Consider the following 15,000-nt stretch of genomic DNA (forward strand, 5'->3'; position numbering starts at 1 on the left):
ACACATACACATACAGACATACACACACACACACACACACACACACACATAGACATACACTCATACACACACACACACACACATACACACATACACACACACACACACACATACACACATACAGACACACACATACAGACACATACACAATACAGACACACACACATTCACACATACACAGGCAAACACACACACGCATATATACACACATACAAACACACACGTACACATACATTCACACATACACACAAACACACATGTACACACACACACATGTGCACACACACACACACACATACACACACACACATACACACACACACGTACACATACACACACGTACACACATACACGTACACACATGCACACATATACAAACAGGTGCCATTTTTTCAGGGGGCTTGAACTCTAAAGGTTCCACTTAACCCACGGTTCTGTGTGAAGATTTATATGTGTGTATACATGCATCTATATGTGTGTGTTGGTCAGTCTTACAGATATATAACAACAGTATTTGCTCCAATGACTTTTTCTCTCTCCTCTCTCTGTCCCTGTGGTGTTTGTCTAGTACAACGACGAGGTACACTATGTAGAGCCATGCCTGAATGGAACTCTGGTCCAAGCTGACGTCACCAACAAAGACGTGAGTCTAATACAGCATAACAGTTCCTTATGACCATGATCAAATATGATGTCTCCCAAGAGACCTATCCCAGAACGCTTTGTATTCTGATGACTATACACACTCACACATACTGACACTCACACACACATCGCACACACACACACACACGCGCATATGACCCTGTGAGTGTGTGTTCCACACGAGGAAACACATGCGTGTTCTAGAAGCTTCCTGAAGGATCCAGCTAGCCATACAGTAAAGACCCTCCAACCAGAGACTGTGCACACATACACACACACACAATGATAATTTACGCTGCTGCTACTCTGTTTGTCGTATATCCTGATGCCTAGTCACCGTATCCCTATACATACACTATGTCTACAAAAGTATGTGGACCCCCCATTCAAACTAGTGCATTCTGTTATTTCAGCCACACCATTTGCAGACAGGTGTATAAAATCGAGCACACATCCATGCAATCTCCCTAGACAAACATTGGTAATTACTGAAGAGCTCAGTGACTTTCAAAGGATACCACGTTTCCAACAAGTCATTTCGTCAAAGTGGTAGGATGTACAAGCTCACAGAACGTGACCGGCGAGTGCTGCAACGCGTAGCGCATAAATATCCTATGATATTGGTTGCAACACACTACCGAGTTCCAAACTGCCTCTGCAACGTCAGCACAATAACTGTTCGTCAGGCGCTTCATGAAATGGGTTTCCATGGCCCGAGCAGTCGCACACAAGCCTCAGATCACCATGCGCAATGCCAGGAGTCGGCTGGAGTGTTGCAAAGTTCGCCATCATTGGCTCCCGAGTGGCGCAGTGGTCTAAGGCACTGCTTTTCAGTGCTAGAGGCGTCACTACAGACCCTGGTTCGATTCCAGGCTGTATCACAACCAGCCGTGATTGGGAGTCCCATAGGGCGGCACACAATTGGCCCAGCATCGTCCGGTTTGGCTGGGGTAGGCTGTAATTCTAAATAAGAATTTGTTAAATGAATGGTTTCTAGTTAAATTAAGGTTAAATAAAATAAAAAATATTTAAAAAAAACATAAATTGGACTCTAGAGCAATGGAAACGCGTGCTCTGGAGTGATGAATCATGCTTCACTATCTGCACGTCCGACGGACAAATCTGAGTGTGGCAGATGCCAGGAGATCACTTTCTGCCCCAATGCATAATGCCAACTGTAAAGTTTGATGGAGGAGGACTAATGGTCTGGGGCTGTTTTTCATGGTTCAGGCCCCTTAGTTCCAGTGACGGGAAATCTTAATGCTACAAAATACGATGACATTCTAGACGATTCTGTGCTTCCAACTTTGTGGCAACAGTTTGGTGATTGCCCTGTTTCAGCATGACAATGACCCCGTGCACAAAGCAAGGTCCACACAGAAATTATTTGGCAAGATGGGTGTGGAAGAACTTGACTGGTCTGCTCAGAACCCTGACCTCATCGAACACCTTTGGCATGAATTGAAACGCTGACTACAAGCCAGGCCTAATCAGTGCCCGACCTCTTGTGGCAATGTTCCAACATCTAGTGGAAAGCCTTCCCAGAAAAGTGGAGGCTGTTAAAGCAGCAAAGGGGAGACAAACTAATGGGGAGACATAATAATGCCCATGATTTTCGAATGAGATGTTCGAAGAGCAGGTGTCCACATACTTTTAGTCATGTAGTGCATCTGTCTCCAGCACCCCAGTATCCCTGCACATTGTAAATATGATACTGGAACTGACCCTGTATATAGCTTCTTACTTTCTCTTGTTCTTCTCATTTCCTATTTTTATTTCTCATGTTTTTGTTCTACCTTATTATTTATTTTTAGTATTGCATTGATACTGACTACTACATTTTGGGGTTTGGAGCTTGCAAGAAAGTCACATGACATTAAAACTTTAAACTGAGGCTTGATGGAATGTGCCTGATGTTCAGAGTGGAGAGGTTCAGCAGCCCTCTGGTCTGTGTGTGTGTGTGTGTATGTGTGTGTGTGTGTGTGTGTGTGTGTGTGTGTGTGTGTGTGTGTGTGTGTGTGTGTGTGTGTGTGTGTGTGTGTGTGTGTGTGCGTGTCTGTGTGTGTGTGTGTGCGTGCGCCCGCGCGTGCATGTGTCTGCATATGTCTGTGTGTGTGTGTGTGTGCGTGTGTGTGTGAGTGTGTGTGTGTGTGTGTGTGTGTGTGTGTGTGTGTGTGTGTGTGTGTGTGTGTGTGTGTGTGTGCGTGTGTGTGTGTGTGCGGGCGCCCGCGCGTGCATGTGTCTGCATGTGTCTGTGTGAGTGTGTGTGTGTGTGTGTGTGTGTGTGTGTGTGTGTGTGTGTGTGTGTGTGTGTGTGTGTGTGTGTGTGTGTGTGTGTGTGTGTGTGTGTGTGTGTGTGTGTGTGCCTGTGTGTGTGTGTGGCTGGCAGTCCCATTAAGATGGTTTCAGTGATAATCCCAGTCAGGGAGATGGAGAGAGACAGGGGATAGTCTGCCTGCCTGCCTATTACTGTAGAGAGGGAAGCACAGTTAGAAACCTGCATTCATTTCCACAGTCCCATTCTCAAGGATTCATTCAGTTATACACACACTTTACTTTCTATTTCTGCATGGACCCATTTCCAGGGGTGCATTCAAAATTCAATTTTCCCATCCTGCTAAGCCTTCCGTTAGCCAATGGCTACCCACACTTTTCTATTTGTGTGTGTGTGTATATTGTATTTGAATTTATTAAGGATCCCCATTACTTCCTGCCAAGGCAGCAGCTACTCTTCCTGGGGTCCAGCAACATTCAGGCAGTTATATACAATTTTTTTTTTAAATGTGCAGTTTCACAAATTATATTTCCACATTTATTAAATGTAGAGATCCATTGTAAACACCACCTTTTCACATGTGAGGAAAATAACATGTTTTCACCTCAAATGTGAATTGTAGTTTCAAATGTGAAATTTGCGATATTCACGTGTTAAATATGTTCACATGTGAGAATCGGAAATACCATTTCACGTAAAACATTATTTCATGTAAAACAACTCAACCTGTGAAAATCTCCCTTTAACATTTGGAATTGCAAGTTGTGATTGTTTTTCACATGTGAACTTGCAATTTCACACGTGAGTGAGATTTTCACGTGTTTTAGTTGAAACTGCAAATTAGATTTTTATATGTGACTGTTTTTGCAATTCGACATGTGAAAATTAAAATATAATATGCAGTTTCAGGTGTAAAAAAACTCCACTGTTTGTAAACACAGTAAATGTAAACACATGGTTAAACTATAATTTTGATTTCATCGATGGTCATTCCTAGCAACCTAGCGTAGTCTATGGATTTGAGAATGGTTGCATTTCTCCAGCCCTATCCCTCAGCGTTTTACCACAACCTAGCGTAGTCTATGAATTTGAGAATGGTTGCATTTCTTCAGCCCTATCCCTCAGCGTTTTACCACAACCTAGCGTAGTCTATGGATTTGAGAATGGTTGCATTTCTCCAGCCCTATCCCTCAGCGTTTTACCACAACCTAGCGTAGTCTATGGATTTGAGAATGGTTGCATTTCTCCAACCCTATCCCTCAGCGTTTTACCACAACCTAGCGTAGTCTATGGATTTGAGAATGGTTGCATTTCTCCAGCCCTATCCCTCAGCGTTTTACCACAAATATGGTTGGGGGACACACTAATGTTTCAGTTAAGGATTGTCGCTTTAACCACTTTTACTAGAATAATGGTGTTATATGGTGTAATCCTCTGGTGAGTTGTATTTGTGCCTTTAATATCAAACAATATGTCTGCAGAGAACACATTTCTAAGTATTGAAAATAAATACCCAAAATACCCAAAAGCATTTCTGGTAAAACAAGATATTACAGGGAAATAGTTGTAAAAAGTGAAAGCAAATACACTGTAAATTGATGCTAAATATTTTTGTTCAGTAAAAACGGTTTTATGATAGTTAAATAAAACACCTTTCTCTTTCCTGTAAATGTCCCTGTCTTTGGTTACAATACCTTGGCCTTTACTTTCGCTCCATTCTTTCGAGTTGCAAGTTTTGGCACATTCCTTCCAGCAGCATAGCACCTTGCATCCCACTGCTGGTTTGCCATTGAAGCTAATCAGGGTCGGTCTCTGGATGGGAGACCACATGTAGCTGGAAGTGGTAGAAAATAATCAGGGTCTATCTCTGGATGGGAGCCCACATGTAGCTGGAAGTGGTAGAAAATAATCCTGGTCTATCTCTGGATGGGAGACCACATGTAGCTGGAAGAGGTAGAAAATAATCAGGGTCGGTCCCTGGATGGGAGACCACATTTAGCTGGAAGTGGTGAAAATAATCAGGGTCGGTCTCTGAATGCGAGACCACATGTAGCTGGAAGTGGTGAAAATAATCCTGGTCTATCTCTGGATGCGAGACCACATGTAGCTGGAAGTGGTGAAAATAATCCTGGTCTATCTCTGGATGCGAGACCACATGTAGCTGGAAGTGGTGAAAATAATCCTGGTCTATCTCTGGATGCGAGACCACATGTGGTAGAAAATAATCAGGTGAAAAATAAACATGTGGAGAAAAAAGGTCACATGGGGATAATAATAATTTTTTTCACGTGGGCAAAACTTGAACAATTTTAATGTGAAACCTCACACATCCGCTTGCTAAATCCACTTCAATCAGTGTAGATGGAGGGGAGACAATTGAGACATGGATTGTGTATGTGTGCCATTCAGAGGGTGAATGAGCAAGACAAAAGATTTAAGTGCCTTTGAACGGGGTATGGTTGTATGTGCCAGGCGTACCGGTTTGAGTGTGTCCAGCTCTGCAATGCTGCTGGGTTTTTCACGTTCAACAGTTACCCATGTGTATCAAGAATGGTCCACCACCCAAAGGACATTCAGCCAACTTGACACAACTGTGGGAAGCATTGGAGTCAACATTGGACAGCATCCCTGTGGAACGCTTTTGACACCTTGCAGAGTCCATGGCTCAATGAGTTGAGGCTGTTCTGAGGCAAAAAGGGGGTGTGGTGCAGTGTTCGGAAAAAGTTCTTAGTGTTTTGTACACTCAGTGTCACAGGAGGTTGGTGGCACCTTGGCAAGGACAGGCTGGTGCTAATAGGGGAATGGTATCAAGTACATCCAACACATGGTTTCTATGGTTTCTATGTGTTTGATGCCACTCCATTATTATGAGCCGTTCTCCCCTCAGCAGCCTTCTGTGCTCAGTGTATTGATAAAAAAAAATCACATCTGATTTGTTCTTTGTTGTTGTAAAGGTGTGTGTGTGTCTGTCTGTGTGTGTATGTCTGTGTGTGTGTGTGCATGTCTGTGTGTGTGTGTGTGTGTGTGTGTCTGTCTGTGTGTGTATGTCTGTGTGTGTGTGTGCATGTCTGTGTGTGTATGTCTGTGTGCGTGTGTCTGTGTGTGTGCATGTGTGTGTATGTGCGGGTGTGGGTGGATGTGTGTGTGTGGGTGTGGGTGGATGGGTGTGTGTGTGTATGTGTGTGTGGTTGTTAGTATTAGGCCTAGAGTTTGTTTGTTGTGCTGTGAGTCAGTCCTCAGATTGCGTCTTAGCCTGCGGTAGAGGATTAGCTTAATGTCTAACTTGAAGGGGTCGTATGAAGTCACAGCTTTCTGTCTCTACTAAAACTGTTCAAAGCCTCAACTGTCCATAAGGACTCATCTGTCTCTACAAAAAAAGATTGAGTTCTTAACTGTCAAATAAACACATATTTGTTTATTTCAGTGAAAGTTAGCCCAAAAGTATAGCGTATCAATGTTCACCTGATTTATCTCCCACCCATCCGCACACACACACACACACACACACACACACACACACACACACACACACACACACACACACACACACACACACACACACACACACACACACACACACACACACACACACACACACACACACACACATTCACACATACACACACAGTCACACTCACACATACACACACACAGACAAACTGCACTGCATCAAGATATCATTGTTCAACATGGTTTGACTTTAGTATTTAACATTTGTACACAGTGATTCTTTAAGAATATAACTTATAAAAGCATCATAAGCTTAGTTCATACCCCATCAGAACTAAAATAGAACTTGTTTTACCCCAATGTTTGTAATCAAACATGGTATAGCAAAATAAATATATGGTTAAAAGGATCATTGTGATGTCATGGATGGACAGTCCTTAGCTCTGTCTTTGAAACCATAGCTCTATATCTCCACAGTCCATAGTAATGTCTTTGAATCCATAGCTCTATATCTCCACAGTCCTTAGCGATGCCTTTGAATTTGAGAGTGGTGACATTTCTCCAGCCCCTTCCCCCTGCTTTATACCAACATAGTGGATGCTTTGTCATTGGTTAAGGTAAGGGTTAAGGTTTGGGACTCATTCTGAATGGTTAAGGTAAGGGTTAAGGTTTGGGACTCATTCTGAATAGTTAAGGTAAGGGTTAAGGTTTGGGACACATTCTGAATAGTTAAGGTAAGGGTTAAGGTTTGGGACTCATTCTGAATAGTTAAGGTAAGGGTTAAGGTTTGGGACTCATTCTGAATGGTTAAGGTAAGGGTTAATGTTTGGGACTCATTCTGAATAGTTAAGGTAAGGGTTCAGGTTTGGGACTCATTCTGAATAGTTAAGGTAAGGGTTAATGTTTGGGACTCATTCTGATTGGTTAAGGTAAGGGTTAATGTTTGGGACTCATTCTGAATGGTTAAGGTAAGGGTTAATGTTTGGGACTCATTCTGAATAGTTAAGGTAAGGGTTAATGTTTGGGACTCATTCTGATTGGTTAAGGTAAGGGTTAATGTTTGGGACTCATTCTGATTGGTTAAGGTAAGGGTTAATGTTTGGGAAAAGGTTAAAAACAAATATTAAAATGAATGCCTAGCACTGGGATCTTACACGTGACCCTCGGAGCTCGTGGCTTATCCTTATCTGCCATCCTCAACCGCAACGCCCTAGTGAGCCTTCTACTTGATGGTAATAGCACTCACCGTTGCCCCTAGTGGTCAGTTTCGAAGTCATCTCCCGACGTAGTTGGGACTTGGAAGAACATTGAATATTGCCTTGGATATCAAGTGACCTGGCTACACACACACACACACACACACACACACACACACACACACACACACACACACACACACACACACACACACACACAATGTCACCTTCCTGCTAATCTGACTGAGACAATGACACCCAGCTCTCTGAGGAAGGGAGTGGTTTGACATTTAGTTCTATTGTGTTTTGATTTCTTGTATGTAGGGAACACAGGCACACACACACACACACACACAGTTATTTATCTGATTAAACTGATTGGAGAGGATGAATAGGAGAGAAAAGCAATGACAGATAGAGGAGAAAGGAAATAGACCTAGAGAGGGATGTGGAGAGAGGGTGAGGTATATGTAAAGAATTCCACTGAGGAGAGGTATAAATAATGCCCAGGGTGTTACGTGTAAAGCAGTTGGCTCTTGGCAGTGGAATGTGTTAAGTACCGGAGTTTTAATAGAGGAGTTTTAATAGAAGCCATGCCAGCACATTAACTGACACTCTGATCACTTTCAAACATGACTCTCAAACACTTGCTTACACACACACACACACACACACACACACACACACACACACACACACACACACACACACACACACACACACACAACACAAATAGAGGGAGAGGGAGAGAATGGAGGGGGAGAACTAGAATAAGGAGGACAGCTATAGTAGAGTACATAGCTCCTAGGCAGCAGAGGCTTCTCTCTCTCTCTCCTGCAGTGACCTACTGTACTGTAAGAAAATAATCCATCTTATCCCCCCATTCCTCTCACTCTCTCCCTCCATCACGTTCTCTAACTCACTCACTACTCTCTCCATCTTATCCCCCCATTCCTCTCACTCTCTCCCTCCATCACGTTCTCTAACTCACTCACTACTCTCTCCATCTTATCCCCCCATTCCTCTCACTCTCTCCCTCCATCACGTTCTCTAACTCACTCACTACTCTCTCCATCTTATCCCCCCATTCCTCTCACTCTCTCCCTCCATCACGTTCTCTAACTCACTCACTACTCTCTCCATCTTATCCCCCCATTCCTCTCACTCTCTCCCTCCATCACGTTCTCTAACTCCTCACTACTCTCTCCATCTTATCCCCCCATTCCTCTCACTCTCTCCCTCCATCACGTTCTCTAACTCACTCACTACTCTCTCTCCATCTTATCCCCCCATTCCTCTCACTCTCTCCCTCCATCACGTTCTCTAACTCACTCACTACTCTCTCCATCTTATCCCCCCATTCCTCTCACTCTCTCCCTCCATCACGTTCTCTAACTCACTCACTACTCTCTCCATCTTATCCCCCCATTCCTCTCACTCTCTCCCTCCATCACGTTCTCTAACTCACTCACTACTCTCTCCATCTTATCCCCCCATTCCTCTCACTCTCTCCCTCCATCACGTTCTCTAACTCACTCACTACTCTCTCCATCTTATCCCCCCATTTCTCTCACTCTCTCCCTCCATCACGTTCTCTAACTCACTCACTACTCTCTCCATCTTATCCCCCATTCCTCTCACTCTCTCCCTCCATCACATTCTCTAACTCACTCACTACTCTCTCCATCTTATCCCCCCATTCCTCTCACTCTCTCCCTCCATCACGTTCTCTAACTCACTCACTACTCTCTCCTTCTTATCCCCCCATTCCTCTCACTCTCTCCCTCCATCACGTTCTCTAACTCACTCACTACTCTCTCCATCTTATCCCCCCATTCCTCTCACCTCTCTCCCTCCATCACGTTCTCTAACTCACTCACTACTCTCTCCATCTTATCCCCCCATTCCTCTCACCTCCTCTCCCTCCATCACGTTCTCTAACTCACTCACTACTCTCTCTCCATCTTATCCCCCCATTCCTCTCACTCTCTCCCTCCATCACGTTCTCTAACTCACTCACTACTCTCTCCATCTTATCCCCCCATTCCTCTCACTCTCTCCCTCCATCACGTTCTCTAACTCACTCACTACTCTCTCCATCTTATCCCTCCATTCCTCTCACTCTCTCCCTCCATCACATTCTCTAACTCACTCACTACTCTCTCTCCATCTTATCCCCCCATTCCTCTCACTCTCTCCCTCCATCACGTTCTCTAACTGACTCACTACTCTCTCCATCTTATCCCCCCCATTCCTCTCACTCTCTCCCTCCATCACGTTCTCTAACTCACTCACTACTCTCTCCATCTTATCCCCCCATTCCTCTCACTCTCTCCCTCCATCACGTTCTCTAACTCACTCACTACTCTCTCCATCTTATCCCCCCATTCCTCTCACTCTCTCCCTCCATCACGTTCTCTAACTCACTCACTACTCTCTCCATCTTATCCCCCCCATTCCTCTCACTCTCTCCCTCCATCACGTCTCTAACTCACTCACTACTCTCTCCATCTTATCCCCCCATTCCTCTCACTCTCTCCCTCCATCACGTTCTCTAACTCACTCACTACTCTCTCCATCTTATCCCCCCATTCCTCTCACTCTCTCCCTCCATCACATTCTCTAACTCACTCACTAGTCTCTCTCCATCTTATCCCCCCATTCCTCTCACTCTCTCCCTCCATCACGTTCTCTAACTCACTCACTACTCTCTCTCCATCTTATCCCCCCATTCCTCTCACTCTCTCCCTCCATCACGTTCTCTAACTCACTCACTACTCTCTCCATCTTATCCCCCCATTCCTCTCACTCTCTCCCTCCATCACGTTCTCCTAACTCACTCACTACTCTCTCCATCTTATCCCCCCATTCCTCTCACTCTCTCCCTCCATCACGTTCTCTAACTCACTCACTACTCTCTCCATCTTATCCCCCCTTCCTCTCACTCTCTCCCTCCATCACGTTCTCTAACTCACTCACTACTCTCTCCATCTTATCCCCCCATTCCTCTCACTCTCTCCCTCCATCACATTCTCTCACTCACTCACTACTCTCTCCATCTTATCCCCCCATTCCTCTCACTCTCTCCCTCCATCACATTCTCTAACTCACTCACTACTCTCTCCATCTTATCCCCCCATTCCTCTCACTCTCTCCCCTCCATCACGTTCTCTAACTCACTCATTACTCTCTCCATCTTATCCCCCCATTCCTCTCACTCTCTCCCTCCATCACGTTCTCTAACTCACTCACTACTCTCTCCATCTTATCCCCCCATTCCTCTCACTCTCTCCCTCCATCACGTTCTCTAACTCACTCACTACTCTCTCCATCTTATCCCCCCATTCCTCTCACTCTCTCCCTCCATCACGTTCTCTAACTCACTCACTACTCTCTCCATCTTATCCCCCCATTCCTCTCACTCTCTCCCTCCATCACGTTCTCTAACTCACTCACTACTCTCTCTCCATCTTATCCCCCCATTCCTCTCACTCTCTCCCTCCATCACGTTCTCTAACTCACTCACTACTCTCTCCATCTTATCCCCCCATTCCTCTCACTCTCTCCCTCCATCACGTTCTCTAACTCACTCACTACTCTCTCCATCTTATCCCCCCATTCCTCTCACTCTCTCCCTCCATCACGTTCTCTAACTCACTCACTACTCTCTCTCCATCTTATCCCCCCATTCCTCTCACTCTCTCCCTCCATCACGTTCTCTAACTCACTGACTACTCTCTCCATCTTATCCCCCCATTCCTCTCACTCTCTCCCTCCATCACGTTCTCTAACTCACTCACTACTCTCTCCATCTTATCCCCCCATTCCTCTCACTCTCTCCCTCCATCACGTTCTCTAACTCACTCACTACTCTCTCCATCTTATCCCCCCATTCCTCTCACTCTCTCCCTCCATCACGTTCTCTAACTCACTCACTACTCTCTCCATCTTATCCCCCCATTCCTCTCACTCTCTCCCTCCATCACATTCTCTAACTCACTCACTACTCTCTCTCCATCTTATCCCCCCATTCCTCTCACTCTCTCCCCCCATCACGTTCTCTAACTCACTCACTACTCTCTCTCCCCTTCCCACTCTGTGACAGCCTGTATCTCTCTACACCTCAGTCTCCCTCTCTTTTTCATTTAATTTCCACTGACTGTCTCCACACCTAGTATCTTTAACTATCTTCCGTTTACCTCATTCTGTCTCCTCATTCTGTCTCCTCATTCTGTCTCCTAGTCTTCATTCCTCAATTGCTACCTCCCCCTTCTGTCTTTCATTCTATGACTTTCACAAATTCTCTCTTCACCAAATCCGTTTGGAGAAGTTTTTCTTTGCTTCTTTCAATGTGACACTGAATGACTTCAGTGAGAAGGGCTGGGGGTGTGCTGATAGCACAAAGTTGTCTGCGTTTAACAGACACTGTGATGTGGGTTTTATTCCGCAATGTGTGTGTGTTTGTGTTAGTGTGTGTGCGTGCGTGGGTAGGTGTGTATGCACGGACGCTCACGCTTATCAAGGGCTTGCACAGCATGGTTCCTGCATGTCTCTGGGTTGTATAAATTTGGTCTTATCTTTCTGTCTCTGAGTCGACTAGTTTAGTCTTATCTCCTCCCGAAGATACAGAACTCATTAGAATATCTGGGATGGATGCTTCACCCAAAAAGCTTCTTCCTGTCTCTCTCTCTTTCTCTCTCTTACTCTTTCCCTCTCTCACTCTTTCTCTCTCTTACTCTTTCCCTCTCTCACTCTTTCTCTCTCTTGCTCTTTCCTTCTCTCACTCTCTCTCTCTTGCTCTTTCTCTCTCTCTCTCTTGCTCTTTCTCTCTCTTACTCTTTCCCTCTCTCACTCTTTCTCTCTCTTGCTCTTTCCCTCTCTCTCTTGCTCTTTCTCTCTTTCTCTCTCTTGCTCTTTCCCTCTCTCACTCTCTCTCTCTTGCTCTTTCTCTCTCTCTCTCTCTCTCTTGCTCTTTCCCTCTCTCTCTCTCTCTTGCTCTTTCCTCTCTCTTCTCTCTTGCTCTTTCTCTCTCTCTCTCTTCTTGCTCTTTCTCTCTCTCTCTCTCTCCTTGCTCTTTCTCTCTCTTGCTCTTTCCCTCTTCTCACTCTCTCTCTCTTGCTCTTTCTCTCTCTCTCTCTTGCTATTTTTCTCTCTCGCTCTTTCCCTCTCTCACTCTTTCTCTCTCAATTTCAATTTAAGTGCCTTTATTGGCATGGTAACAAATCATAAATGAACAGTAAACATTGCACTCACAAAGTTTCAAATGTCTATTATGTCTATATACAGTGTTGTAATGATGTACAAATAGTTCAAATACAAAAGGGAAAATAAATAAACATAAATATAGGTTGTATTTACAATGGTGTTTGTTCTTGACTGGTTGCCCCTTTCTTGTGGTAACAGGACACAAATTATGCTTGCTTGCTATGGTGTCTTATCTAATAGATATGGGAGTTTATCAAAATTGGGTTTGTTTTAAAATGGCTTGTGTCTGTGTAATCTGAGGGAAATATGTGTCTCTAATTGCTAAGAGAATTATGTTCTCAATGTTCATAAACTGAACTTCAATTGAACTACTCGGTCTGCTACCAAGAATGTGTAAGGTTCTTGTTGAAATGAAACAGACAGAGGCCAGTCTACAATAGTCAGCAACGTTTATTTACGAGAGCTCTGCCAATCATTTCATGAACATTGGTTTATATACCTCTCATTTCATCATAAATGTCCCTCGTCCTCTCAGACAATGACAATATAGTTAACAAGTCTTCTCCTACTCTTACATTGCTTATCACATCCTGCAACACGTTACACAATCTACTGCAAGCCCAACGGTTTCTCCAGTCTCCGGGTGGGGAGACCTCCTTCCCTGTTATCAGTTTCACAGTGGTCACAAGTTGTCTGCCACACAGTTCCTTGTCTGCTAACAGTTCCTCTTTTCTTACGGACAAACATTATTGATCATTATACAGAGGCAGGGTAGAATTCTGTTAGATATAGTCCTATCATTACTTTGAATGTATACATCATTTAGTCATTATACATCAAATTCATAGCTCAGTTTCCACCTCATTCTGTGGGCAGTGTGCACATAGCCTGTCTTCTCTTAAGAGCCAGGTCTGCCTACACCAGCCTTTCTCAATAGCAAGGCTAAGCTCACTGAGTCTGTACATAGTCAAATCTTCCCTTAATTTTGGGTCAGTCACGGTGGTCAGGTATTCTGCCATTGCGTACTCTCTGTTTAAGACCAAATAGTTTTCCAGTTTACTCTGTTAATTATTTCTGATCAGTCAAGTAATTCTCTTTTTGTTTTCTCATGATTTGGTTGAGTCTAATTGTGTTTCTGTCATGGGGCTCTGCGGGGTCTGTTTGTGTTCGTGAACAGCTTGATTAGGGGACTCTCCTCCAGGTTCATATCTCTGTGGGTGATGACTTTGTTAAGGAAGGTTTGGGAATCGCTTCCTTTTAGGAGGTTGTAGAACTTAATGTCTCTTTTCTGGATTTTGATAATTAGCTGATATCATCCAAATGATTGTTTCCATTAATTATTTGGCATTTTACATTGTACACTAAAGGATGTTTTTGCATAATTCTTTATGCAGAGTCTCAATTTGGTGGTGTGAATTCTTGGTTGGTGAGCGGACTCCAGATCTCACAACAATAAAGGGCAATGGGTTCTGTAACTGATTCAAGTCATTTTAGCCAGATCCTAATTGGGATGTTGCATTTTATGTTCCTCTTGATGCCGTCGAAGGTTCTTCTTGCCTTGTCTCTCAGATCATTCACAGCTTTGTGGAAGTCACCTGTGGCGCTGATGTTTAGGCCGAGGTAGGTATAGTGCTTTGTGTGTTCTAGGACAATGGTGTCTAGATGAAATTTGTATTTGTGGTCCTGGCAAATTGATTTTTTTTGGAACACCATTTTTTATGTTTCACTGAGATTTACTGTCAGGGCCCAGGTCTGACAGAATCTGTAAAGAAGATCTAGGTGCTGCTATAGGCCCTCCTTGAGATGGGGACAGAAGCACCAGATCATCAGCAAACAGTAGACATTTGACTTCAGATTCTAGTAGCGTGAGGCTGGGTGCTGCAGACTGTTCTAGTGAACTCTCCAATTTGTTGATATATATGTTGAAGAGGGTGGGGCTTAAGCTGCATCCCTGTCTCACCCCACAGCCCTGTGGAAAGAAATGTGTGTGTTCTTTGCCAATATTAGCCACACACTTGTTGTTTGTGTACATGGATTTTATAATGCTGTATGTTTTTCCCCCAACACCACTTTCCATCAATTTGTTTTTCAGACCCTCATGCCCATGCCTTGCCCATGCTTTGGTGTCTTTGTTTGTCAGTTAAGGGTGCAGGGTGAATATGTAGTCTGTTGTACGGTAATTTGGTAAAAAGGCTATTTGACATTTGCTCAGTACATTTTTTTCATTGA

At 44.1% G+C, this 15,000-nt stretch overlaps 1 protein-coding gene across 1 annotated transcript in view; it reads left to right on the plus strand.

Moving 5' to 3' along the window:
- LOC109880355 (voltage-dependent calcium channel subunit alpha-2/delta-3) overlaps positions 1 to 15,000 on the plus strand; it is a 310,106-nt gene that overhangs the window by 140,833 nt on the left and 154,273 nt on the right. The window contains 1 exon segment of the mRNA XM_074933786.1: positions 569 to 643. Coding sequence (XP_074789887.1) covers positions 569 to 643 — 75 coding nt within the window.

The sequence above is a fragment of the Oncorhynchus kisutch genome, linkage group LG24 (genome assembly GCF_002021735.2).
Source record: "Oncorhynchus kisutch isolate 150728-3 linkage group LG24, Okis_V2, whole genome shotgun sequence".
NCBI classification, from domain to species: domain Eukaryota; kingdom Metazoa; phylum Chordata; class Actinopteri; order Salmoniformes; family Salmonidae; genus Oncorhynchus; species Oncorhynchus kisutch.